The sequence below is a fragment of the Anarhichas minor genome, unplaced genomic scaffold, assembly GCF_050575085.1.
Source record: "Anarhichas minor isolate MPS153535 unplaced genomic scaffold, ASM5057508v1 ptg000023l, whole genome shotgun sequence".
Taxonomy (NCBI): Eukaryota; Metazoa; Chordata; class Actinopteri; order Perciformes; family Anarhichadidae; genus Anarhichas; species Anarhichas minor.
This window is the reverse complement of record NW_027466469.1, coordinates 1318319-1342480: the sequence shown is the minus strand read 5'-3', so window position 1 is coordinate 1342480 and position 24162 is coordinate 1318319. Positions and strand designations below refer to the sequence as shown.

The 24162-nt window shown below is 39.6% G+C and overlaps 2 protein-coding genes across 2 annotated transcripts; one reads left to right on the top strand and one right to left on the bottom strand.

Moving 5' to 3' along the window:
• The first annotated feature begins 53 nt into the window (after positions 1 to 53).
• Positions 54 to 6782, top strand: LOC142955241 (protein phosphatase 1 regulatory subunit 12B-like). Its single transcript, XM_076096710.1, has 7 exons — positions 54 to 155; positions 3245 to 3261; positions 3386 to 3544; positions 4383 to 4411; positions 4944 to 5047; positions 5620 to 5670; positions 6696 to 6782. The coding sequence occupies exons 1-7, from the start codon at positions 54 to 56 to the stop codon at positions 6780 to 6782; spliced, it is 549 nt and encodes a 182-aa protein (XP_075952825.1).
• Positions 6783 to 12947: 6165 nt separating this feature from the next.
• LOC142955375 (synaptotagmin-2-like) lies at positions 12948 to 20041 on the bottom strand. Its single transcript, XM_076096875.1, has 8 exons — positions 19828 to 20041; positions 19525 to 19682; positions 16966 to 17100; positions 15563 to 15730; positions 14356 to 14523; positions 13830 to 13947; positions 13325 to 13458; positions 12948 to 13163 (listed from the first exon to the last, which is right to left on the bottom strand). Exons 1-8 carry the CDS (start codon positions 20039 to 20041, stop codon positions 12948 to 12950), a joined length of 1311 nt encoding a protein of 436 aa, XP_075952990.1.
• Positions 20042 to 24162: the final 4121 nt, after the last annotated feature.

Genomic DNA, 24162 nt, shown 5'->3' with positions numbered 1-24162 from the left:
GTTACTTTGGACCAAATTACAGCTGCATGCGGAGGCCAGCAGCTTTGGGAGCGATGTCATCTCTACTTTCTCACAACAAAGATCAGCCACGCATCAGAAAGTCGCTCTCTGACTCCTCTCCGGCTTCATCCACCGCCACGACCAAGAGCCTGAGGGTAAGGCCGGACTGTCTTTAATCTTTCCAGTGTCTGTTTGGTTAGAGGAAATGCCACGGCTGACATAATGCAAACACTAACATTAGAGTTCATTCACTGTCAAACACATGTCTGTAACGAGCCACAGAGGTATTCCTGTGTGTTTGTATGCTCCGACATGAGAAGCAACATCATTGTTTACATATGACAGCTGTTGGAATGCAACTAAGGATTTTTCTAATGTCCTTCAGGCCACTTTAAACTGTCAATGGCACTATTATTATTGCAATAGTTTCATTTATATTGTGCTGCAGTCAAGTAAAACGTATGTAGAAGCAGAATTTCTCAAGTGATGGCGTAATCAGTGACTTTTCAAGCTTTGTTGTCATTTTACGCATTTATTTGGGTGCTATAATTGACAATTAATCATATATAAACAAATAAAGATGTGTTTCCATTTGCCAGATTTATCAGTGTAATATATATAAAATCATGCACTATACTTAGAATGACACATGTTTTTTGTACAACTTTAAACTTTACAAACATGTTAATTTGTTCGATTATAAAGTTATTTTTTTGAATATCTTTTGGACATTTGCCTTGATCCCCATTAGTGTACCGGGGACATTGTGGTTACATGGTATGCATCTTGAACCCCTAAGCCACCCCATAATAAAGATTTATCTCTTCTAAAACTCTGACATGCTTCTAATGGCTCGCAATGACTCACATAAAGTGTGAAACTAAATTGCATGCTGATATGCGTGAGCATGGAGGAACAAAACTTGTAAGTGAAACCAAAGAAAAGTTGTAGCGAGCAGTTAGTCTTATCTGTAGAATCCACTTGGGAAAGATTCATGGAGAGACACAGAGAGAGGGATACAGGAAGAGAGAGAGAGAGAGAGAGAAAGAGAGCAGGGGGTGAAAGACAGGATGACAGGGAACAGAGAGGAGGAGGGATAGAGCGCTTAGGACTGGCTTGTGGGAACTCAGACGCAGTATTTATGGATGTTTATCTCTCCGCTGGTCCTACGGGAAGCTCACATTTTCCACTTGGGAATAGCTGGTCAGCAAGCAAGAAGTGCCTCTATGGCTCTAGAAAGGCTGGAGGACAGCTTAGCGACAGAGTCGCTCACATGCACGGGACACAAAAGCCTGTGTTTCCATCAGCATCTGTTTATAAGTGCTGTCGCTTAATCTAAACCAGAGCTTTTTCCAAGTCTGCATACTGTATATCATTAATTGCCGTTTACTGAGCATATCCAAGTGTCCAGAGAGAGTTTTAAAGGAGCTGACATCAGAGTCTGGGGAAGATCCAGAGATCTTGTAAATGTCTGAGGAGAGGCATATCACTGTGTTTACACGTGGTGTCTGTAACTGAAAGCCCTGTTTCTTCTAAAGAACTCCTCTTGCCATCTCCATGATTTAGTTAGATGTGTAACTGTTCACCATGTGTTAGTTTATGTGACTGTCACAATAAGGCTCTATGTCTGAAATGATAGACTACAATGCATAAAGGAACTTCACGTACTGTCTTAGAAGTTGTGTCAGCAGCAATAAGTAATTCAGTGCATCATTATTCTCATATAGGCTGATGTAAAATTGCTGCAGGCTGGATAATGACCTCTTCTAAGTTAATACAGTAAATACATGAATTTAGTAGAAAGTGAAAGAGCGTGTCATATTAGCTTTCCTCATGATTAATATGAGAGCATTTAAAGATGGAGAGGATGGGTTCAGCAGGTTCAGAGACGATATATGGCGACGCTGTTTTATACCGTAATGCCATTTTATCTTCTATGTAAAGCACTTTGAATAGCTTTGTTGTTGTAAAGTGTCTACAGCAATGCTAGCAGCTCTGTGAGGCTTTACTAAGGCAGAGCTTATGTCATTTCTAACATCAGCATACTAACATGCTCACAGTGACAATGCTAACAAGCTCATGCTAATTAGTACCAAACGCAAAGTACAGCGGAGCTCCTCCCCATGCAGTCTTCTACAGACTCATTTTAAACTCATTTGTGAAACATGAAGCAAACATAATCCTTGACAAAGTACATTATGTAAAACACGATGTATGTAATCATAACCTATGGCGTTTGCAGTCACCAAAAGAAATCTAAATCTAAAACCTATGGGGAGATTTTGGACCATGTGTTGGACAGCACTCTCTGCCATCATAAGCACTAAATAAGGAAATATGTTTTGCAAGAACAGTGTGGCTCAATGCCTTAAGACACTTTATGTTCCCCTCATTTGTCAGTTATCTGTATCTGCATTTTATATGGGGGTTCATATCACTCGTACTGGGGATGTAAGAACTAAACCTTTGTCCCTTGTAGTCACCAGGCTACAATTTCTCATCTTTATAAGGGAGTTTTTACTGTTGAGCTGTTGTTCTGCTCTTCCGAGTGAAAACCTCTCACTAAGGAAACCGTATAACCCTTCGAACTTCAGCAGGCAATAATGAACACATTGTGAAAGCCACTGCCAGAACTATTACCTTTTTTGGATGTGTTTAGTTATCTCTGCTTGTCAGTTTATTTCAGAGATCACTTCCTCTCTCCTTCTTTGACTCGGCTTGGAATTTCAGACTGCCATAAACCTTTTCTTGGAAAACTGAAAAAAAAAAAAGTCTTTCATGAGGAATTCCTGCATGGTAATGTCACTTCAAAGAACCACTGAGCTATGCTTTCTAGATCTATTGATAATGAATGCACTTGCTGACATTGTACATGTCATAAAAGATGTCCTGTGAGCGTTGCAGCTGCATCTTTACAATATTACGCAGAGGAAATGGTCAACGTGGTACAAAGCACAGCCTCGTTTGTGGATTTGCTTCATAAATCTCAAATCACGACCAAAGAGCCAGTCAAACAAATAATGAAGTCAAGCATGTGTGACGTCATTATTTGTGCAGTAATGAGCATCTAGGGGACACGATGGGGTTGAATGACTTGTTTATGCTAATGCAACGTTTAAGTTGGGACTAAGCTTAAAACTTTAGTAAGATAATCAGGAATGTTCTTACAAAAATAACATTAAAGTTGTTTAATTTTTCCTTTTGGTCAGATAGTCGGTTTTAAAACATTTCTCCTCTCTTTCAGCATGAGAGACTGTCTAGGTAAGCAAATCGAATTCACACCATTAATATACAAAAGACATTCAGTAGAGACTGACTGAAAACAGGATGTCTCTGTGACAGCAACTGAGCTAGACCCTGAATAATACCTCTCTTGTGTTTTCAGACTGAGCTCTTCTGGATCCTCGGATGTCTCCAACGATCCATCAACAAACCACGCTGAGTCCTACTTCTTACAACGAGAGAACAGACAGTCTGCAAGGAAAAGGGCAGAAGAGGAGTCAGCAAACAATGACTATAAAAAGGCAGGTGATGCACTTTGCATGTTGAACCAACAAAGGAACTAAATGGCAACACTTAATGAACTCACTTCCAGACTTTAAACTTTAAAGTCAACCAGTGGTTTTCAGCACAGGACTGTCATCGTGGTGCTTTACAGAGAGGCTAAAAAAGACCTCCTGTAAATACACCACAAGATGGCCGAGCTTTAGTCAATTATCCGATGAGAACATCTGGTACACAAAATAAAAGTACACAACAAAATGTTACATAAACAGGAGAGCAGAATTGACTTGTCATTGTCATTTCATCAGCTAGTCCACAGAAAATAAATTGGCATCAAGTTGTGTGAGTGATAATCTATTTATGTCCTTGATTATGCAGATTCCTGATATATTCAAATGTTTGGGATGTAATTTCAATATCTTTGGCTTTTCTGACTTTTGGCATTTTATAGATTAAAGGATTGATTTGTAAATCCAAAAATCTCAAATCAAATCTCATCACTAAAGCTAAGGATCCCCACTGACTCGGACACTTACATCCCCAGGACAATCACAGACATCTACATTTACAACACTTCACTTTAAATATACACTTTAATAACATACTTATTTTAACGTTCTCTTAATTTGTTTGTTGGTTCATTCTACTATTGTATCTATCTACTATGTTTTGTCACTATTGCACTATGTTCATTGTTATGCACCAATCACCAAGCCAAATTCATTGGATGTATGTGCAAGCGTACTTGGCAATAAACCAAGTCTGATTCTAACTCTGATTCTGATCTGTAGCTTATAAAAACGACTGAAGTTGTTGTTGCTGGAAGTTCATATCAGTGAAGAAAGAAAGTGACTGAGTAGAGTCTACAGCCATGCTAGCGGCTCTGTGATGTTGTACTTGGGCATGCTCCCAATGATAATTCTAACATGTTGATACATATTTACCATGCTCCCCATCAGCTGAGACTGATGACAATGACATTAGTTTCGCAAACTTTTGGTCTTAAAACAAACTATTAGACAAAATAAACAGTTTGACCTCCCAATGGCGCCACAGAGAGTCAACGGGTCACCAAAGTGAATTGTACAAATGTGAACTTCTTAAATGATGGATTTCTATACAAACCTGTATGCCAACCAGCCCGTAGATGTTAAGATATTTCAGTGGATACATGTAAACTTTGACCTGTTTGTTAAACTCTCAGGGAGAAACAAAGTCATTAGCATTCACGGCAACGGGGATATCTGTACCACATTACACAGAAGACAATGTTGAGATAACAATGACGACCTCATGCACAGCAAAAAAAAAAAAAAAAAAAAGCATTAGTTGCATATTAACTGTTAAAACTACCACACAAACCATCACTTTAGCTGTTGATGCCAATGTTTTGTTAGTCAATCAAACGCTCCCTTTTTGCTAACAAGTTCGTATTTTGTAGATGTATGAAAAGGCACTGGCCACCAATCAAAGGCTGAAGTCCAGGCTGGAAACAAGTAAACAGGAACTGGCCTTGATTCAGGACCAGCTGCAGAGAGCACAGGTACGGTACACGCAGTTAATGTGCCAGATCCAGATTCATGAGAGTGAAAGAACTGATGGAAATGGTCGCTGCAGAGGCACCTGAAAAAGTACCTGAAAGTTTCTGCAAGCCATCATTCCGATTATTCTTGTCAGTGCACACAGAAATGCTCCCATACATCCTCATGGTAATATCAGGTAATGCTGTAATGGGAGAGAAATGTGACATGACAGATTGCGGCTATACAAGGACGCTGCAATTTTTGGAACAATAACAGTGAGCCGCTTTAGAGTTTATGTGTGCAACTGGGGTTATATTGGATATCCTACATGAGACACTTGTGCTCACTGTTATGAAAAATGTAGCGCCTATATTAGTACAGCTTCAAGGCTTTGGACTGTAATCTTTTTCGTGATAAACTTTCGTTTATGCAGAAGGGAAGAGCGGGAGATTGTGGCTCCAACATGCTTGAGACAGAAAAAAAGGTATAAAGCCAGGATTATACAAATGCTCATAAACATTTACAGTTTTAATCCAAAGTGTTTGTCTTGTTTTAATATGTTAATTACTTTGTTGAATGTTCTTCTTTATAGGAGAGTCGGAGTCTACAAAAGAGAATATCAGATATGGAAGAACAGTTGAAGGTAATTCAGATTTGTTATTTACATTAAAATACACTTTTTTTCATATTCAGTCTCATTTAAAAATATTAATAGTTAACAACATTGCAGAATCCCTTACACAGGAGAAAGTAAAGCCTATTTGACACGAGGAAAACAACGAACAATCAAATCCAAACAGTGTATAAAGTGTCTGTGGGACTTTGGAGCGATGGTGTTAGCTGCTGTGTCTGCGGTGTTTTTTTCGCTGACATCATTTGTCACCATTATGCTCCGCTGGCTGTGGAATGTGTGAGCGTTTTGACACTGCAGCGAGCGAGCCATCAGTATTCATCTGTAGTCTTAACGCTCGCAGATGTCTGCTGTGTTTTGCCCAAGAGGATGCTAAACAGAAACCTCTTGTTATCTGTGAATAAGAGGTCTAAACAAACACGGGACGCTGGTCTGAAAATAGATATTCACAACAGAGAAGCACTGTTGTTGTGTGTATTTAAATGAGCAAGTCTGTTCCAGTTTTGTCTGTGTGTCGCTGGATGCAAGTGTTGAAAGATTTTGTGTTTGTGTATAATGCGATTCTGTTGTTCTAAACAGCCCAGATTTATCCAGACAATTTTTTGTGAAGCTAATTTCCCTTCTGGTTTAGTCATTTTCTGTAAAGGACTGAAGAAGACCCGTGTAAGATTCAGCTGAACATTAGAATACTTGATGTAATGGAGGCTGAACATCTTGTGGCAATCAAAACCAGGATTTTGTGCATGGCATATGAAAATACTACCAAAATATGAATTCAAAACTAAAAGTAAGAATCCATCCACGAAAATGAGCTGTACAGTTTTCACATGGCGATTCACATGCAGCATGTGAGGTTGACCTGTAGTCTGTTCAAAGGCATACTATGCAGGAATTGTTGCTTACTGTTTGTTTAATGTTCTAATTTCTTATATTGACCATTACTCAAAGACATGGTCCACCCAGCAAAATGAGCCCTCCGGGTTATGAGCAACATGTGATTTTACGTCTGTGCCCATTGTCTCGTGCTCTTCCTTTAGGTTAAAGCAGAGATGAAGATGGAAAACCAGAGACTGAAGGACGAGAATGGAGCTTTAATCCGGGTCATCACTAAACTGTCCAAGTAAGACAGGAAGCAGGAAAGATAAGAAGAAGAGGGACAGATACCAGAAGCCATCTTATACCTTCACTCTTCTTACATGCATCCTATCCTCAGACAGAATGTTCATCGTTTTCTTGTAATGTTGGAAACTTTAGTCTGTTGAGTAACTTACATTTGCAGGGATAAAGACACATTTTACATCAGATGTGAAAGCTTCATGTTACTGTACTGTATCTAAAGTAGTAGCACATTCCTTGACAGAAAATATATTAAATTAAAGTTCATATTGTATATTCATAACATATTTCTACATAAAGGCAAATGCCAACACGACCACTTCGTGTGTTTTTCTCTTCTGTGCTTATACATGAACAAACTGTCCAGGAGTAAAGCTTTTATAAAACTGCGTAATCATCTCAAGATCCCTGCGCATACATATATGGACAAAATATTGCAGGTATTTCCAAGTAGGTATTACCATGGAAACTGCAATTTTTTTAATTTTTTTTACATTCCATATGCAGACTTTGAAAATTGGCTCTGAGGAATCAGGGACAGCGGATGATGGATGAGCTACATTTCTCAGGAGCGTGGGAGCACCATTTCTGATTCAAGAGCTTTACCTTGAAGTATGATGTCACATATGACAGGCTTTTCACCTTTACCGGCAATAAAATATTACATAATAATCATTTTCAAAAATGCCTTGCCTCATAGCTGTCAGCACTACAGCAAAATCAGACTTGCATGTAAAAATATGAATTAAGTCATGTACATTCATAAAACACAATCACCACAAGGATGTGTACAAGTAGCTGTTCTGGAGCTTTCAGTCACATGAAGATCATTATCTTTATCAGCAGATGGCGAGATGGCCAAAGTGAGATTGTTTTGTCAGCTGTAGTTTCCAAGATCAAACGTGTATTTTGAACCTTCGACCTCAAAGGCGCATCTATTGCTTCCACACGGCTCTCAACATGGTGACAGCTGAGCCGACGGCTAGCGCAGCTAACGGTGCTAAACAGCGCAGAGTGCAATCAATTGCAACAGTGCTAACAATGTTTACCTGAGGGGCAACCAGAGGGTGTGCGCTATACGCTTCCTTGACGATGCCGACGCCGGTCGGGGCAGCATTATCAGCGGTGACCCCCATATGAGTGCGGAGCGGCAGCCATGAGCTAACCAGTGAGAGACAGAGAGACATGCATATAAAGTATACACGCTGCCGGCCTGGCTTTGTCAACAAAGCACAGAGAAGCTTGTAAAACAACACACAAGAGGGATATTGTGTGTTTTACATTACTCCACTATATCTTTACATAGCAAATAGTTGGGTGCTACTTTGTTATTGATCTGAATCCCGTATAGAGAACCTTTAAACTCAACAAATGAGAAGTTCTGATGAAGATCATGTTATATGAGCCAAAGCTCCAGAACAGCTGATACCGTCAACTGCAAATGTCAATAAGGAACTTTGAAGCTAAATAACTGTACAAAGACATCCCAATGAAATAAAGGGAATTCTCTTTTGTATGGGTATTTCCCTTTAATTGAATTTGATCATTACAAATGAAAACAAATTTTAATGAAAGCTTTAGAAGCATCACTCTATTCATAATTCATCTTCATTCAGAATCATTAAATCAGCCTCATTCATAATCTCACATGTATGGGACCCCTGCCAGAATGAGATTTCATTTTCATGTAAAATGTGCTCCTCGACACTCTTCAAAGTATTCTTCTTATGCTGTATATGATGCCACCCACTGACCGAAAGTGGAAAAGCACCCTCTGAACCATTTACACACCACACAGGACGAGTCTACTTAAAATGCCTTTATTTCCTATGATTACATTTTCACAACACACAGATATGTCCTGACCACATCCCATATTTTGGATTTCCTTGAGTAATTCAGTTATACATAGAGCGACATACGAGTACAAGTTCTGTGGTCTTTTTGTTCCCTTTTTTTTTTTTTTTTGCTGGAAAACATGGATTTTGTATGGAAATAAATCATGCAGATCACACAAAGGCACAACTATTGACACACCTCTACAACAAGACAAAAACAAGAGTCAAGAGAGACGTCCAAGCATTTCCCTTGTCTCCGTTGCTCGGGAAGTGAATGCCTGGTGGAGTAGGTCGGATGATGATCAGGTCTTTGGGTGTTCTGTATCATGGCTATGTTCGCATAAGAGGACTAAAGAGGAACCGTTATCGAAGCAGCAGGTTGGCAGTATTGCATTGCGAATGATGTTCTGCTCTGTTTGGGTCTGCTCTGTGCTCCGCTAGCCTGTGAGACCCAGGAAGACGGGATTTTGTTGCCTGCATTGCAGAAAAGTGACTCATATAGTCCATTAACAGAACACCGATAAACAAATACGGGCTCTATTGGTCCTATGGCAAATACACGAAAATAGGAGACAGAATCTGATGGCAGCTTATATACATGTAAATGAGAGTGAGTTTATTAAATGACCCCAGGACAGGATGACCTGAGACACATTGTGGAAAAGAACAATGTTGCATATTGGATGGAGAATGTATTTCTCTCAGCCCCTCAAACATAGAGAGATAGCTACATTATACTCTGAAAGATGGACCGCCATGAAGATTGTGATTGTTCATCTTCATGCACTTGTGTGTTGTAAATAACGGTTCATCTACCAGTAAATGACAGTGACTAAAATGAAAAGCACACGGGGGTTAACACATCCCCACATTAGAAATGCCATGGTAGCACACAGCATCGATATCTCAGAGCATGCGACAGTGACACAAAAACCAGCTCATCCCATTGCAATCCATTAGTCCAACCGTGTGTTCACTCATGAAGTGACATTTGGAATGAAAAGATTATTGATTGCTTAATTACATGACTGGAGCTCCTCTGCATTAATAATATGCAGCAATAATATGTCACAGAACTAATCCAGCAAAGCAATATCAATAAAAAAAAACTATGATATAGTTTATAAGCAAATTACTGACTCGTTTCATTTTGTAAAAAGTATAATTGGACAGGATAGCAGGTTTATTTGAACAGCAATAAGATGTGACGGTACAGTTTAATGAAGTACGGATGGAAAAAGGGGCTACAAGTCAATAATGTCGTCCAATGTGTCTACATTTAATACACTTTAAAAGACTTGACACCCATCTGGCAGGAGTAGATGAAGGAAACACTTACGGTACACTGAGATAGAAAATCAAGGAGCCGGCAAATATTCTCCTTTTTTTGAAATATATACAGTTCACTGGTCAGTGACCAACACATACTGTATATCAAGTGCAAGCAGAAATGACTAATAGTTACATAACTTGTAGCCCAAGCATATCGTAATATACAGAGGACAAACAGTGACAGAAAACCAGACAATCATGCAGTATTATGGCAAACGAAGCAGATACACAAAGCAACCCTGCTTCTATCCCGGGCGTTAAAGGGAGCCTGTGAACCCTAACATGGATTATTCAGACATACATTCAGTCCCATTCAGCAAAAATACATACTCTTTGCAGTCAGTGCATACTCTTTTTTTTTTACTCCGTTTTATTATCAAAAGTGACACAGAACACAAACACACATACACGTTATAATTATGGTTCCTCTTTAAAACATGCTACTATTTACATCATCTTGTGAGTACATGCTGTAGCCTATTAACAAATTTGCGCGATGCATAATGTCAACATTAGGGAGACGTAGTACTGTGCATGGGCCAGTCAGTGTGCTGCTGTTCACCCTCCTGCAGAGTTATTTTTTTTACTTCTGGTGAGTATATATGAGCTCCTGTAGAAGCAAGAAAGGCTGTAATAATTTGAGTTTTATACTCAACTGAACACCTAATTCTAAAATGTAATGAATAATGATGCTTAACATTGAAATTTATATATCACTGAGATTAGAGAATTTAAATATTTCACTTTGAAAATCATCTTTCTGAATTCATATGGTTTGAATTTCCCTCTTTGACATAATTTGCGCAGTTTAGAGATTTAATTTTCACAAAATTTCATAGAAAATAATTCAAGCACGCTCATTGTAAAGTTTCTCATCTGAGCTTCTCTTTTGTCGATTATATTTCGGACAAAAGGTAACCAGGTTCCCTTTCATCGACACAAACAGTATTAGTAATATAAATGTGGATGTTACAATACCTTTTTTAAAACAAGATATTCTTAGCTTTTCTACTTTCACCACTTCATTTTCTAATGCTCACTTAAACTATTAGGTTTTTCTGACCAAAATATACTAAAGATCGGCATCACACATATTTGCAAATGTTTTTTGTCTTCATCTTACTCCGAGATGCTAACATGGGGATTTATTCCTTTTTGTTTTGTTTTTTGTCAATCATAATTTCCTTCAGGCTTCATGACATCCTTGTTAGTCAAAATTTTCAAGATATCATTTTTCATCTTAGAATTTGGCGCCTGAATGAGCTTGACTTGAATTTTAAGATCAAAAATGAGCAATTGATATTAAGAAACTTGATTATAGTTTATTGTGAATTCATTTTGTGAATTGAACACAAACAAAATGAAATAGTCTTTGAAATTTCAAGGCGGGGCATCTAAATATGTTTTTCCAAGTAAAATATTCCAATGCTATAAATTCAGCGGTATTAAAAGTATTCGGTAATATTCAAACTTTACAATACGCTGTTGAGTTGCTTATAAGATTTAAATCCAAATGGACTTTTTTTTGCCTCCGTACCTGTGCACATCAGTCTACCACAGTATGTCTGTGATGAAGGTGTGACACCATAATGTCGCAGTACTTTGGCTCCAGGTTTACAAAGCTTGTGGCCGATGAGTGAGCGATCTAAACAACATGAAATACTGCGAGGCATGATACATGCTAGATTCTGCAGCTCTATTTGGTTCAAGCAAAATGGTCCAAGATATGTTTATTATATGTTTTGATGGAACACTTGCCCTGTTGAGATTTATACAAATCTGCCGTTTTGTAATTGAATCCTCGCTCTCTTAAAAAGTGCAGCTACATCTTACATTTCAAATTCAGTTCTTTATAAAAACATCTTGTCCGGTTGTTTCACCAGAAACTTTTTAAAGTATTGAAGTGTACTGCAGTATGTTTGCGAAACTACAACGTCCGTCAAAGAAAGACACGTAGTCCGTTAAGTGGGTATCAAAACAAAAAAAGGGTTAGATGGCACAGTTTTTAGAAAGTAAGAGCAGAATCTAAAAGAAGCATAGTCATGGTTTAAACGCCACCGATAAGCCTTCCCGTGTCCTTACTTTGTCCACCGATAAGTAAGGTTTTACATCCAAGTGGTCAACACAGCTCAAGACAGATTCCAGATGGCACATTCACAGTGTCCCTGACTACTTTTGAATGACTTTCAAAAGTTTCTCTTCAAAACAAAAACAATGAAGCTTAATGTATTGTACTGTATCAGGAAAGGCACCCTTGTATTCCTGTCCTACATTAGATCCGTGCGAGGACACAGACGTGTGTGTTGAACCTAAATGCATAGATGTGCCTTCGTGGCAACACAAAACAAGCAACTTAAAATCAACTACGCCACACTGTATTCTACTGAGCTGATTAAACGAAGACAATCATTTATGCAGATTTATCTTGAAAATACATTGCAACATGGATTGTTGCATTTAGTGACCTTGACCTCATTCATTCTCAATTAAATATTTTTCGCATTAATGGACTTAAACAAACTCTATGCAGGAAATAACCCAATACTACAGTACTTTCTATTGCAAGTTATAGCACACTTATTAGCAAGATACAATACTGGGCGTGGTGTATGCAGAGCAGCGGGGAGGTAAGTAAAGCATGCCCTATAAACTAAAGCTTTATTTCCGGCATTGTCTTCACCAAGACTTTCGTTCAGTGTCAGCACCCTAAGAATCAGTTTCTAAGTTTCTTCGAATGAAAGAAAGACCAACAGTCGATCATTCATGAACCAGTCACTCAATAACTCAACGCCATTCTTCCCAGCAAACACCAATGTGTGAAATGTGAAGCTTGAAAAGAGTTTGTTTCGACTTAACCGTGAATGAGCGGATATTCTAAGATGTCTCTTTTTTGCTGAGCAGGTTTCATGACGAGTAGTCACGCGTTAAGTCATGGGTTTCATGCAAAGTAGGGGGTGGGGGTTGGATTTCTGAGTTAGTGCATTAGCTGGCTGGTGGAGCACGTTACTTCTTTGCATTCAAGGATGCCAGCTGACCATCTATATCCTCCTCTGGCTGCAATGGATGCCACTGGGCAATGGGGCGGCGCGGGTTGGTCAGCATGTCGGACCAGTGCTTCAGACCGAGGCCAGTCGCCTTACTGCCCACGAAGATCTTTCCAATGGCGTCATTCTTACCGATCTTGTCATAATCAAACACTGTGACCGCCACTAAGATTTTCTACGAAGGGAACAAGAGAGAATGTGTAACTTCTTATAATAAGTCATTCAAATAAGCTTGTAAATTACTTTCAAAGTAGAGAAACAACACTTTGCTTTACTCACAGATATATCTAACTTACTGCAAAAGGAGAATATATTTTGGTTTGACTTGCACCGTACCTGCATCTGTTCCAGTGGGATTTCAAAGCTGAAGGATTCATTGTAGTAAGGGTTTAGGGTGTTCTTCTTCACTGTAGTCTTCTTTTTCTTCAGACGCTTACCCCCCTGCAGCAGCTGGATCTTCACATAAGGATCTGCAAAGGGCATCAGGTGTGATCAGCAATAAAAAAACATCAAGTTATTGTCGTGTAGCAGTTTGCTCTTTTTACTACTTTAGTTGCTCTTACTAAGTAATAATGGTTAATGAGTTTTTGGGCTGGATCATTTAAAAATCTAGCGTATTCTTGCTAGGTTTTACAGATTACCTACCCTAGCTTTAATTATTGCATGGAAAGTGTGCATTGCCTTCTTTTCTCCATATTTGATGTTTTAGGCTTTCTTGCACATCAGAACTGATTTATATGTGCAGTGATCCTCTAAATCCTTTAAATGTGTTCATTGCTATATCATGTGTTTTTAAACATCATTCAACATCTTCTGTTTATCAGTTGTAACTTTTCTCTACCAGATAATCCACAGGCGTCCATCTTCTTCAGGTTCTTTGCCTCCAGGATGCAGACGGTGAGTTTCCCGGCGGTGGGGACGTAACGGAGGGAGATGCAGATGTCTCCAAGTTTCTCAGGCTGATCAGGCAGCACAGAAAGAAGAGACAGAAATGACACAAGCTCATCAGCCGACAACAACGAACTGCTTGTTTTAGAAGATGATGATGGATGGCGATGAAATGAAGGTATTTTCGTCCTCGTGGTAACATTGACAAAATGCTTGCTTAATAGAACAGTTGTGCTCGAAATGAGGACCGTTATGATTTTCAACCATCCATTGGGATGAATGAGATGGTGTTTTTTGCCTCGAAGGGTTAATCTTTGCATGAAAAAAGTCACATATCTCAGTGTCAGAATTACAAGGTCACGTAACGTTAACAAGACAAGATGAAAAATGATTGGACTACTATAAGAACAGCTGTGAATCAATTAATCATCACAGTCTTCTTTAAAAGCAAAATTTCTAAAGTTAAATGTTAACAGCACCTCCTCTTGATCGGCGCTGTCCAGATCCTTCCACTCTTCGATTGGCCTTCCGAGGTCGATGGTGTTCATGGGAATCTTCACCTCTCCAATGACGTCATGTTTGGAAAATCTGTCGTAGTCATAAACAGACATAGACAGAGTCTTCCCACCGAGCTCCTCGTAGGGCACCTGATTGACAGACACAGTGCTTTGTTGTTTTATACCTTAATACCTCATGCTTTTTCCATTAGGGATTTAAATTTCCATTAGTGACTCTAAAAACAACTTAAATCTTCAACTAGTGAGTCAGTGAAAAAGGTCAAATTGAAAAAAAAGGTAGTTGAAAGGTACAGTAAAAGAATTACGTTTAAGTAAGTGAAATGTTCAAATTAAAAAGGTAAGCCATGTTGATTGGAGAAACTTAATTACATTATTAATACATGTGCATGATGTATTTCAGCTACTACCAGTGAATGGGTGAATTCTTAAAAGCTGCCAAGAAATTGACGAAACAAAAAGTGGAAATTAAATATAAATGATCAGAGTTAATCTACGGACAAATTATTCAAATAACATAAAATGATTTATTTATCATTTATTATTATTTATTTATTTCATGATATCATCTCAATAGCTAAGAAAGATATTAGAAAAGATGCTCCAGCTGACTGAACTTTCTTAAAAAAGGTGAAGACAATTATGCATGCTACCATCCTTTGATGGATAGAAACCGTCTAATCAGGTTCAGAGAGTAAGAAGTCCCTGAAATAAACCTTCCCAATGAAACACTAAATATGGCTATGAGCATCTCCTCAGCTGTGTCTGGGATAGAAAAGTCAGTCGTTCTGCAAAATAAGATGTTTTCTTTTATGTGTTTTTTTGCTGCTGTAAATTTGCAGGCAGGCAGAGCTTCCAGCAAGACCACGAGCTACTTGTAAAGTCTCTGCTGGCTTTATTAGCCAGGACAGGAAAGAGCAGCAGGTACTGAAGGATGCACAGACCAGTGTGAACACACTGTAAGGGACTGGAGGGTCAGGAGGATTATTTGTGCAGCTCCTTTAATACAAAAACACAAACTTCCTCCCTATCAGCCATACACATTTGTCTCCGATTCTCTCTTCTACATCAATGTATTATATTGACAGTGCAAACTGGAAAGCAAGATGCACACCTGCTCTGCAACAAATTCTGAAACGGCAGACATATTTTATTTACCGACAAGACGTACCTTGAATACAAATGTCTCATTAAAGACAGGGTTCAGTGTTTTCTTGTGGACCTTGGTGTCGTACTTCTTCTTCTTCTCAGGTAGGAGCTGGACTTTGACGTAAGGATCGGAGGTTCCGCCTGAGTCCATGGATATGAGGTCCGCAGCTTGAAGGATGCCAACTGTGAGCTGTGTGCAGGTAGAGGAGGGGTGGGCAGGATGGAAGGGACGGGAAACACAATTTTATCAGGCCCAAAAAAATCCAATGTTTGTGGGATTTTTCATTTGTGTCAGGGTCACTGCTGCAGAGATTGGCTGTATACAATCATCTGACAACTTAAGCTTCGCAATCATTCTCCACAAACTTCCTGCTCGACTGGAGACATTTTTGAATGTCAGAGGGGTTTTTCTTCAATGTCACACAACTGTCACCTTGTGATTTTTCTGTCCCATAAGATCTGTGAAGATATGTTTGAGCTATACACAATACCATTTCAGGGACAAATGGAACAGACACATATAAAGCACACCTATTCTTCTAGTCCCTGCTCAGTTTTATCTTGACTAAATCTAAGGAATGTCTTCTTTGATTCAGCACTCAAAGACTCACATTCATGTCATGTACGTCCATGTGTGTCCATATGCTGCCGAGAGCATTACAGTAACGATGATACAGTTGCAGAATCTTTGACAAATGCGTTCCCTTTCCGTAAGCGAAAAATATTGAAAAAGTATTTATTACACATGTCGTTTTTTTTGATTGATCTTTGTGGTTGCTCTGCTGAGGTTTTACAAAAAAGCTGTCCAGAAATTTTCAGGGATCAGACTTTGAAGGAGTAGTTTGACATTTTGGGAAAAAAGCTTTTTTGAGACAAGGAGATTGTTACCACTCTCACATCTGTGACGTTAACACATTATATCTTGAACTTTAGAGGTGCTGGTACGGATGGATTTTGTTACCGTTGGACAGAGCTCGGCTAACTGTTACCTCCTCAGCTTGCAGGCATTAATAGGTCGCTGGCCCAATTGTAGTGGACATGATAGGTTTTGCTCGGTGTTGTATTATGAAATTAGCTAGTAGCTTAATCTGGTACAAAGCATCAGCATCTCTTCTTTTTTTTTTTTTGAATTTGTGTATTTTTGTACATGGACCCTGATGTAAATAAACATAATAAACTAAACTAAACTAATAGCGGTGGCAATTTTTTGTTTCGCTCAGCAAGAAACCTGATCCGTGTATTTTCCTAAATGTTAAACTACTTCTTTAAATACTGGAAACTTTCATGTAGATAGGATATGAAAAATATTCACTATAATAAACTGTCTCAATCTTATCTGATTATTCACGATGCTTTAAAAAGACTTGTATTTCTTATGAAGCTTGCCAATATGTGTAATGTATTCACAAGGGGACAACCACAGACCTTTGCATTTTCAAAGTCATAATCTATAGAATATTGCAGCTTCCCCAGCTTCTCTTCTTCCTTCTCCTCTTCCTCTTTCTCCTCCTCCGTCAGTCCGGTCTCTCCCTCGTCATCATCCTCGTCGTCCTGGTGTGTCTGTGGTGTGGAGGTGACAAGACAAAGCAGGGTGTTAAAGGTCAGGGGGTCAGGGGATAAGACTAACAGTGGTTCCTACAACAGCCAGCATGCCACAGACACTGGAGCTCCAGGAAGTTTTTACGTGGGAGATACATGTTTTGGTTACTGCTTACCTGCACAGCACCTGATGATAATAACTAAGGATTAATTTCTTACAAGGTGAGAAACCCACAATATTTTTTTTAATTGTTGTTCTCCCAGTGTTTTTTGGGATCAATTCCTTCAACATGCTTATGCACTACAGTGACAGCCAGAGTCAGTGGAGGCTTTGCATGCTAGTTGCACTAAGAAGAATGCAAAGGTTTTCCAATGAAATCAGATGTTAGCATAGCTCTCTTGTTTGTCAAAGGGCTTTGATTTCACAAAATCTTTAAATAAAAAAAAACCCTCAGGAACTAGCTCACAACAGCGAATGCAATGCATATTAAAATAATGAAAGGCAAATAAGACACAATATTGAGTGCAAGGAGCTGGCTTTCAAATAACCCCTTTATTCACAACTTTGATATTTCATCATAAAATCCACCAGCTCACCGCTTTTACAATAAATGTTTCAGGATTAAAGTTTGAATAATGCATCGTCTTATTGCTGCAGTGTTATTATTATAGTTAAATTAAAGTCTTATTGCCAAGGCGACCTTGTCTTTATTTTCAGGCCATAGTCTCCACATCCTACCTCCTCCTTTGGCATTATAATGACAGGATATAAAGACAGATTTGCGAGTAATTTCAACCAGGAGAGCCAAGTGGATGATTAGTAGTTAACGTTTATTATGGCAGATGCTGCGTTAATGAGTTACACAGAAATTATTTGGCGCTTGAACTCGACGAGGAGATTTGTGATGGAGTTGTGATTGCCGTGAGTGGCAACAATATAAACCCCCCCCCCCCCCCGTGGAGTCCAGACACTGGTGGTGATGGTGGCTGATGAGGCTAATGAGTTGATGAAGCTGATGAATCTGCAAAGATTGGCGAAGATGGGGAGGTGGGGGGTTGCGTGACAGCATCCTGAAGGTACTGAAGGTAGAGAGACAATCATATTTAAGAGAGACAGCAGCAAGACGATAGGCTAACGATGTCCTTGTGTCGTTATGCTATTGGCTAGAGAGACCAGCTGATCTAAACAGCTGATATCATGATTGACAGCCCCAAACAATGACAGCAAGGAAATAATGAGGGAGCCTGCATGAGGAGTGATGGCAGATGTATGGTAAATAAGCTATGGGCTTAGGCATGCAAGAGTATACTCTTCCTGTCTGAACTTACGCTAGAGCTTCATTTGTCTCTTCATGCAGCTTTATCATCACCGTTTACATGTCTCCCAAACAACCAACCATGCCCTTTATACCACATGCACGGCTAATAGTGTTTAAAGTGTCTAGATGGTTAGACTCTCCTCTCTGGGGTTTATGGAGCAGATCATAGCTTTCCATTGTTACATTCTCAAGCCGTCATAACAAACATTTAAAAAAAGGAGAAAGAGTTACAAAGGAAGCTACGACTTTCAGTCCATGAAACCCCCTCCGCCCGGGGGCCAGAGAGCGTCAACGTGAGATATCCACCTACCGTAGAGCAGGAGTCCACCACAGTCAAGAAACACGAGGCACACACAAGACGGACACAAAGCGGGGGGGGGGGGGGGGGGGGGAGGAGAGCAGAGAAAGGAAGAGATTCAACTCACAAGACACCAAACACACTACAAGAAAAGAGGCAGTCAACACCACCACCACAATTATGATGAGAAATGACACTCTTGTTTTCGTCTGGGGACGATAAATTCACATCGTGGACACAAGTAATTGATTGCTTTAATTAACTGTCACTGGAGTTCAGAGCAATCTACGGTGATGTTGATTAATTCTCAAATAATTCACTGGCTTTTCTATAATTTATCTTCTGATTTACTGTGCTTTGCTTCGGAAATCTCCCAATATATCTGCAGGTGTCAGACCTTTATCCATCATCTTTAATTAAAAAAAAAAAAATGCAGCTTTTTCTACTTTGCGACTTGCCAGAAGAAACTTTACACTCCACGGTGCTCATTATTCTTTGCCACCCTGTGACAAAGTGTGTCATTTTTCACCACAGGGCCACAATGGAGTGCACCACACATTTGACGACCACAACAACAACATCAAATAAATGGAGGGGAAGCGAGCTCTCCTTGTGTGCTCTACAGCTTGGGCTACAAAAGCTGCTGGTGAAAGATCAAATTTGGTTAGCTAGAGACATATTTTAATTAATAAAAACGCAGCAATACATTATGAAGGACAATAAAAACTTGAATGATAAATGAGATGCAGAAAAGTAGAGGCCAAACATCACCCAGAACATCCTGTTACCCTGACTTTCTCAGCACGTAGAAAGCACAAGGCGTCATACCTCGCCCTGCATGTTCTTCATGTTGAAGCCATCCTTGCCTTTCTTCCCTTTCTTGTTCTTCTTCTTCTTGCAGCAGCATTTTTTGATTATGCAGAAGCAGCAGGTGAGGATGAGTAACGCGGCCACCACAGCAATGGCGATTAGAGCCCAAGGAGGTACTGTCAGTGTCAAAGACAAGAGAGCGATGATTGAGATTGACGTCTAAGGTTTGATGTTTGTCACAAAAGAAATTCTATATTTTTGTCAAATAAAGAGCAATTTGAATCCCAATAGGAAGCAGGGATGCACTGCGGCATTACTTACATGGGATTTTTTCAATTTCGTTCAAGAATTTGCTCTTGATCTCCTCAAACATGTCGTTCTTGCTGATCTCTGTGTTGTTGGAGCCAGAGGTGTCTGGCACCGAGGTGGAGACGAAAGCCTGGGTGGGGGCCATGGTTGCGGTGGTGACACCGGTGACACCGGTGGGCTCGGCGGCCGACACGGCCTGTGGCCTTCTGAACAAGTTGAACTTCATTGTCAAAGACTAGGTGCAGCGTCCCTGAGGCACACAGATCAGATAGAGAGGGAAGATAAGACACGACAAAAAAAAAAGTAGTGTCATGACCTCAGTGGTGAGATATGGAACAAAAGTGAATTAAATCGTAATAAAAGACTTTCAGGATATTCTTTCTCCTGAGGCTTAATGTTACAGAAGTTTACTGAATTTCAAACACATTAATATGTCTTTAGCATTTCATAGTTTCTTCTGGCTGAGTGGTACTGGGAAAATACCAGACCAATGTACATTAAAGATTTGTACATTAATTAATACATACAAACAATACATTAAACAACGACAACAAAAACTATTTTGACGAAGATTGGAAATGGGTAAACAGCAACACGTTGGTTTTCTTTCAAGTGAAAGAATAAGCTCCACCAGCATCTCTAATGCTCAGGCTTTTAGTTGTCCATTCCCACAATTGGCGTGCTTCTTCAGGATCTTTCTTCTTCAGTCGTGCATACAGCGGCATTGCATACATCTGGTAGCTGGGGACATGATCTCTAACGTAATTGCAGAGCCCCAGTACCTTCTGAAGCTCGTTTAGCGAGGCTGGTGGGTCGATCCGCTCCACCTTCTCTCTGATAATCCCAGGTCGGTAGAGACCTGGAACCCCAGATAATTCACCTGATATTGTCCAAATTGGCCTTTCTTGAGATTTAACTTCAATCCTGCCGCTGTAAGTCGCTCGATCACTTTTCTCAGTCTCTCCAAATCCTCTTCCTCCGTCTCATCCCCATGGTCGCCTCCAGGCCGTCCAAGATGTCCATTACTGCTGACTGGAAAACGTTTGAAGAGTTCTTATATTCTTGCGGGAGTCTCTCCCAAACATATGCTTTGCCTTTGTTAGTGAACGCCGCCTTGCCTTGTGAGGCTTTAGCCAGCCTCAGCGAGAAAAATCTGTTTGCCAGGTCAATACAGGACTTGTACTTTTTCAATCTCAGAGTTTTTAGCGTTCCTTGGGGGTTGATTAGACTGGCTCGATTAGTCACTGTCCTGCGGTTTAGGGCCTTAAAGTTGATAACTGGTCTCCACCCGATGACTCAGGCTTCTTCACGATTGGGTCGTAGTTCTTCGAGGGGCTTATCAGGGTGACTACTCTTCCTCTGTCTGATATTGCTCCTAACAGCTCGGTCCACCATGTTATCCATTCCCCTACTTCCTGCCTGGATTTCGGGGGCTTTGAACACTCCGCTACCGACACTGCTCGCTCTACACTAGGCCGTGAGGCCCTCTGGCCGAATGCAGCTATCAGTCGCGTCAGTTAATGGCAGCTTTCCTCTAATGGATCTAGGCTCTTGGTAAGGTGCCAGGATAGCTAGGATCTAAGCTATGAGGGATTGTTTAGTGGACTTGGAACTAGGATAACCATTCAGAACTCTTTAGTTGTTATGCACACAATATACTTACATTTTTTACAGTCATGAGTACTTTTTACTACTTGGTGAATTCAATTTCAGAGATATTTACTTTAAATTCAGTTTAGATATTTATTGCAGGATAATTAACAAGGGCATAGCAACAGCTCACACAAATAATACTATTCTACTTTTACGATCTGATTATAATCAGTACAAAGTCAGAAAGTGGCTCCCTCTGTTATCCAGTTTTAAGCAGGGGGGAGAGGAAAATCTCCGTCTGCCAATCCTTGCTCACGAACGGCGTTCTACTTGCCGTGAACAGAGATGGAGTCCTCCAATGCTTCTCTCGAACAATGTCCAGTGGTCTCAGCCGAGTACTGGACGGTGTCCTGCGTCAAATCCAAACTTGATCTTACAAGTGACTCAATATATTGCCCTGTCAAACCACCCCCCCCCCTCTTCCTCCAGCTCTCTCACCCTTGGCACATGACTCTTAGTCACAGTATTGAGTTTTACACAAGCAACTTTACTTCATTTCTGCTCTACTCCGGTTAGATGAGGACACCTACAGCAACACTTTGACCGTCTCTGACTGATTTCATCATACTATCATACCTTTTTGCCACCATTTGTTTGTCCAGCGCACACACTATGATCCCCAACTTTCCTGAACGTTGTCAACAGACACATTATTATGATCACTTTACAGTTTGTTAAATCATTTAAATCATTTCACATTAATTCACAATACATAAATGCATAATTTGACTGTTGAATTATACTCTTTTGAACATATATACTCTGTGTTCTTCAGCCTGATCTTCTTAGTCCGTACTTTTATTCCTTTCATTTTAAGGCAGCTCTTCTGGGATCTCAACTCTACTTGACAGGACACAAACAACAGACTCCTGACTGAAAGTGTTTGTTTGCCCAATCTATCCACCCTGACCTCTTTCCCTCACAGACTTTGCCGCTGTCTATAATACATCACCTGACTTTCTCCTCTACTCCAGTCATAATCCCTACAGCCACTAGAGGCAGCCCTGCACATGCAAAACGGACTCCAGAGGGATTTGTGAAGCTCCATAGTTTCCAAAGGGCCACTTACTAAGCTGCTATTTGATGAGTTGGGAGCAAAAGCGCACTGGTTTACTCCTGTCTATAGTTTTTATGCTAAACCACGCTAGTCACAATCCGGCTCAAGTGAATTAGATCTTCATATTCTCGGATAACAAAGCATATGTATGTTTCCCAAAATGTTACTAAAACCATGTCTCTCCACGCAAAAAATGTGTGATGGAAAACAATGTGCTTTGTTGCAGTCTTAACTTAAAAGCTTTTCATGTTCGTCCCTGATATTGTTGCTCCTTAATAATTTAATAAGCGACTAACGGATAATGATGATCCCAGTTGTTTGAGAGATGATGAGATCAGGAGCTGGAATGAAGCTACTCAGCTCTTTGAAAGATGGAGGGATGCAGAAACAGACAGTCTGGGAGTACTAATCAACAATGTCCATTGTCAATGAAAGATTAAACAGAAACGAGTTACATTAATGAGCACAAATCCTCAACTAATGAATCTCATAAGACATAAAAGCCGAAAGTTGAAACTAATCACACACATTATGCTGAGGATGTGAGACTTTACTGCCGGTATGAACCATGAGTAGAAACCAAAGTGATTGTATCTCCCTTTGAACATATTGATCTGCCAGAACTGAAGAAGACCCAAAAACATCTATCCATGTCTGTTGAATATGAAGCTATAGCCAGGAGACTTGAAACAGCTGCCATTGCTCTGTCCAAAACTAACAAAATTCTGATGCCAGTAAAACTGCAACTTGTGTTTTTGAATTACACAAATTAGATATAATTTGTGTAATTGGTGAGCTGTACAGTGGAGGTGGTGGTAAACAGATTTAGCTTTGAACAGTGCCAGGCTAGCTGTTTCCAGTCTTTATGCTAAGATAAGCTAACTGGCTCCCGGCCAGTAGTGTCACATTCTCCGTACAGACATGAGAGTGGAATCGATCTCCTTATTTAAGTTAGCCAATACATACATGAATGCCTTAAGTTCGGTCTCCAGTGTGGAGTTAACATGCTCTGATGATTGTGTTTGAAAATATATAAATCGTGGTTGGTAACTATAAGCATCCCTGGTTGGATCGTAAATGAGGACAAGCTGTTGTGGAGTCTGTGAATGAAACATAGATGCAAGTATACATATTAAAAAAAACTTATTTGGATTTGATATCTAATTGTTGACATGTTAATTTAATGAAAAAAACAATTTTATTCAAATATGAAGTATTTGAATACTTCATAAATCGAATTCAAGAAACAGCTGAAATAATAAGCAGACTTATCCACAAGTTGATTGACAGAAAATGAATTGGCTAAATTTACTATAAACTGGTTCCAGCTTCTCAGTTTTTCTTTGTCTTTTGTGATTGTAAATCTTTAGGTTCTTAACTGTTTCTTGGATAAAATATGACATTTGACGACATTATCATTGGATTGTCACAAGTTTGTCACAAATTAATAATTTGAGCTCTAAAGAGGAATGAACTGAACGTAATGTAAAAAAGAAATCATGAGGCTGCCATTCAAATTGCTTTCACCACATTAAGAGAATAAGTGTCTCTTTACAATGATTCACCTTCTTTATCCTCTGGAAATTCAATCCATCGCAAAACAGCTGACAAAATCAATTTACCTCTCAGCCTCAAGT